This window comes from Akebia trifoliata, chromosome 1, assembly GCF_017979445.1.
Source record: "Akebia trifoliata isolate Shusen 1 chromosome 1, ASM1797944v1, whole genome shotgun sequence".
Taxonomy (NCBI): Eukaryota; Viridiplantae; Streptophyta; class Magnoliopsida; order Ranunculales; family Lardizabalaceae; genus Akebia; species Akebia trifoliata.
In genome coordinates, this window is record NC_141375.1 from 19,403,331 (window position 1) to 19,408,102 (window position 4,772).

At 33.0% G+C, this 4,772-nt stretch overlaps 1 protein-coding gene across 1 annotated transcript; it reads right to left on the bottom strand.

Moving 5' to 3' along the window:
* Positions 1-155: 155 nt before the first annotated feature.
* On the bottom strand, positions 156-836 carry LOC147410844 (uncharacterized). The gene has a single exon (XM_086446802.1). It carries the CDS (start codon positions 625-627, stop codon positions 400-402), a length of 228 nt encoding a protein of 75 aa, XP_086302928.1. The 5' UTR covers positions 628-836; the 3' UTR covers positions 156-399.
* Positions 837-4,772: the final 3,936 nt, after the last annotated feature.

The window sequence follows — 4,772 nt, forward strand, 5'->3', positions numbered from 1 at the left end:
AAATTTGTTACATAATTGGAACTCTTTAGGTTTTTCTCATTGGTTCCTTGAAACATGAGAAAGGAATTTAGGATCACCACAACATGGAAACGAAGTCAAATAAACCAAACTCAATTTAAAATGACAAGTTAATAAATAAATAAAAATCTCATGAATTTCATGATTTGGAGCTTTGGGTTTTTGAAGAAACTACACAATTCATCCTTATAATCGAACCAATTTATAACATCAAACTCATATCTCCCCAATAATTAAATAAATAATGTTCAATCCACTTAACTTGTACAAATATTCCCACACCAATACAAATAATAACAAACAACAAATCCCCCTTTAGAAGAAAATTAAATACAAAGTATACAAACACACCTAGAGAAAGAGAGAGAGAGAGAGAGAGAGTCAAACATTGGTGGAATTGTCTGGGCTTTTGGAATGGTGGGCATGAGGAGGAGGGGATGGTGAAGGATATGAAACAATATCACCTGGTGGTGGAGTGGGCACACCATAAACTTGGGCATTGGTGCGAATGTCTTGTCTTCCTTTGGCTCTTCCAAGGAAATAGCATCCAAAACCAAGAATTAGTGCAAACAGAATCAAAGGTAGAGAAATCACCACAACTAAACCCATCCCGACCTCCTCTTCTCTCAAACTTTCTTTTTTCTTTTCTTCCCAAAACCCACCCTTACTCTCTGTTCTGTAAAGTCTAGAGGAGAAAGCGAGAGAGACTTACGCCAGGCTTTGCTACTAGAGTCTTAGGGAAGGCTTTGTAGCTAGACAATAAATAGGACTTAAAAGAATCACCTCTCTCTCTCTCACACATTTGATTTGAGAGAATAATTTTGGGTGGGGCGCACAAGTTTTTTTAAATTATTGGAGCACTAACCTGGCTCGTTGAAAGACAAGTTTGCCCTCTTTTAAAGTGCATTTCTTTTACTTTAATAAGGGTAACCCTTGTCTTATCACCAAGAGCTGCGCATCATCAAGAGATCGTAACGGTTATTTAACGTTCAAGTTTCCAACGGATACTTTTCAAGATCTATTTCTAAGCTTCACCTCACAGTACCATAATGAGTGCTGATCATTTGACGTACTTTTGACGCACACACGAGGCACGCTGATGTGGAAGCAAATAACTTATTTTAAATAAAAATAAAATATTCTCAATAATACGTTCTCAATTCACATATTTATTTTTTATTTTAGGTTTCAAATCTTAAAAAGGACGGGATCCACATTAATTATCACATTAACAATCCAACAACACAACCTTCTAGATTTCATGAAAATATTTAATAAATTTTTTAAAAAAAAAAACTATTTTTTGTTTGTTGCAAGGTCTTTAAAACAGACGATTATCGAATATCTAAATTTAAAAATAAAATTCAATGATGAAAAATAATTTTTTTTCTTTTAAATTCATATAATTTTATTCTCTTCAACCCAATTTCATTGGATCATGATTTTGAATGTAGCAAGGTAATCAGATCTGAAAGTTTCATTTCTTCACTATGGGCAAGAGAGAGAATCTCTCTCTCTCTCTCTCTCTCTCTCTCTCTCTCTCTCTATTTTTTAATAAGTTATGCACTTCCACGTCAAGGTCATCAGATGCGTGCGTCAAAAGTACGTCAAATTATTAGCACTCCAAGGGTATTATTATGAGTGTTGATAATATGACGTGTTTTTGGCAAAGGCCTTTGATGCCCACTGGCGTGTTTGCTTACAACCCAACATGGTCATCCTCTAGTTTCGACCTATCTCCTTACCCATGCTGATGGGATGATTGAAGTTTTGGCTACACTCTTTTGATTTTAGCATACTTAGCTACCAACTCCATTATGAAGTTCCTTGAGGACATGTGGCGCGAATGGCATAAGCAATAGAGAGAATTCTCTTGTTCATAGCCTACAGATTTATTTTTGCAAGATTTCAAATCTTAAAAAGGGTCATTGAGCCCACATTGACAATCCAACAACATAAACTTTTAGATTTCATGAGAATATTTATATTCAAAAAAATTATTTAAAAAATATTGTTTTTCGATCTTGATCCAAAGTGTTAAAAATGGACAATCAATGAGCACCCAAATTTAAAAATTTTACTCAACAGTGAAAAATAACTATTTTTTTACTTTTTTTTTAAACTTCATATAATTTTGTCCTCTACAGCTCCATTGCATTGGATCATATTTTTGAATGTCACAAGGTCATTAGATTAGAAAGTTTTCTTTTTTCACTATGGACAGGAGAGAGAAAGAGGCATTCAGCAAAAACAACGTCATTTTATCAAAATTCTATTCTTATAGATAAAATATAGGCAAAGTTACTTAATCGATCTTGGGGGAGCTACGTATCTTTAACCACCAATTAGTAAATCATGAAGTCAAATCTTCATGGTAAAACCTCGATGATTCATGAAATCAAATCTTTGAAATCAATCGATCGAATTTTTTTTCTCGACAAGTTGGATCGTTAATCTCAATGATTTATGCTCAACGTTGAGATTGACTATTGTGATCAGGCCCATCTCGACAATTTGAATGCTGAAATCATTTATATTCAAAACTCAATATCGACAATTTCCAACATCAATCTCACCATTTTTAACGAGGGTCGTCAAGGAGCATTAAGAAAGAAAAAAGTTTATCAAATGGACCAAAAGTTACCAAAGAAAAATTATAGGGATTTAGAGGGGAAAAAAAGGGTATGTTTGGAAACACTTATGAAGTTTGAAGTCTAGTTTCTATTTTTTGAAATGTGGAATCTAAAGTTTTGTTCTGGAAAAATTATTTATTTATCATTTTAAAAAGCTTCTGATTACAAACATAATTTTAAAATATAATGGTCATTTTGACAATATTACGCTTTTATAATTCTAATAAATTGTTAACAGAAAAATATAACATGTTATGCTGCATAATGAAACTATCCTGTAGACACCCCATTTTTGCATCTGCCTAATTCGACAATTCGTCACCTAGTTATCGTGAATTCTTAATGATGATCACAAAGAACTCGAAAGCTTGTGAGTACTATCCCTGATTCCCTCAATTTTCAATCTTTTCATCTCCCCTACTCGTTACAACTCGACATAGAAATTTACGCACACTTAGGATCACTACACCTTACACCCGATTTAGCAAGCATGTACGTTTAGGTTCGCTACACAGTTCGATAACCTAGAGACCTCGCTACACTAGGAAAACATGACTTTAAAACTTAGAAATAATCACATCGGGACTGAATGAAACCTCACGCAAGAATTCGTAAAAATCTGCAAAAATCGATAAAATGACGAAAATACCCTTCATGAATTTCGGACCTCCGAAAGACCTCGAAAGTACCTCCATTGGACTCAGAACATGATTTCGAGTCTAATGGGACCCAAACCGACGAAAACAAAGAAATTTAAAAAAAATCATAAAAATGACTGAAATGCCCCTCAACTTTCAAATTCAACATAGAGATTCCGATCGTTAGGAAAATGTAATAAAAATTGAAATCTAATTAAAAATCCAATCTAACTAAAAATAAAACTCAAATTAAAAATTAAACAATTCAAATTCAAACAATTAAAACTAAAAATAAAACTCAAATTAAAAATTAAACAATTCAAATTCAAACAATTAAAACTAAAACTAAAACTCAAATTAAAAATTAAACAATTCAAATTCAAACGATTGAAATTAATAATTAAACAATTAAACAATTAAAATTAAAATCAAGCAACAATTAAAATTAAAATCAAACAAACTTAAACAATTAAACATTTAAAATTAAAATCATATAACCGATCAAATTGAAATCAAAATGCAATCAATAAATTAAATCTAATTAAGAAATTTTCAAATTAAAATCGATCAACCAAAATAAAATTTTCAATTAATCAACTCATTCAAAATTCAAATTAAAAATCAAACTTAAAATAAAATTACATAATCAACTAAAATGAAAAATCAAATTAAAACTTAAATCAAAATGTCGACGAAACCCAATTAGAATCAAAACTAGATTTACCGATCGACATTCGTTAATGGTGGACTACTAATGCGCTACGAGTAGTGGGGGATCGCCCCACCATCATTCAATAAAAGGAAATTAAAAGCAAAAAGAAAGAGAGGAACACGTTAAAAAAGAAAGAAAAAACATTCTAATTTTTTTTCTTTCTTTTTTAACGTGTTCCTCTCTTTCTTTTTGCTTTTAATTTCCTTTTATTGAATGATGGTGGGGCGATCCCCCACTACTCGTAGCGCATTAGTAGTCCACCATTAACGAATGTCGATCGGTAAATCTAGTTTTGATTCTAATTGGGTTTCGTCGACATTTTGATTTGAGGCGAGAATGGTTCCAAGGAAGGTAGCAAGCGTTCCTTGGTATAATAGCTTTCCCAAGACCATGCGGGATTAGCAAGATTTTAGCAGTGAATGTAGGACCAAAAGATCCGTGAAGTCCCCATCTATGATGCCCTCAGGCAGGAGACACACGGACTATTCTCTAGCAGGGAGGGCCACTATAGTCCAAGTCGATCAGAAGGTTTTTGAGATTCAGAAATGTTGGGTAAAGAATAATCAAGCAATCAAGGTAGTGGAGAGGAGAGACAAGGGAGGGTCTGAGCTTGTGTTATTTGAAAAAGAGAAATGGTGGTTGGTGCAAACTTTGAAGGAGGCAAAGAGCTGGAAAACGGATAGAAAATTCTGGAAAAAATCTACAATTTTGGGTCATTGTAAGTTGGCCCGAGGATATGAGAATGAATATGGGCGATTCCTCAAAATATCG

Coding starts and splice junctions, on each gene's coding strand:
- LOC147410844 (XM_086446802.1), bottom strand. CDS start 627: ATGGGTTTAGTTGTGGTGATTTCTCTACCTTTGATTCTGTTTGCACTA.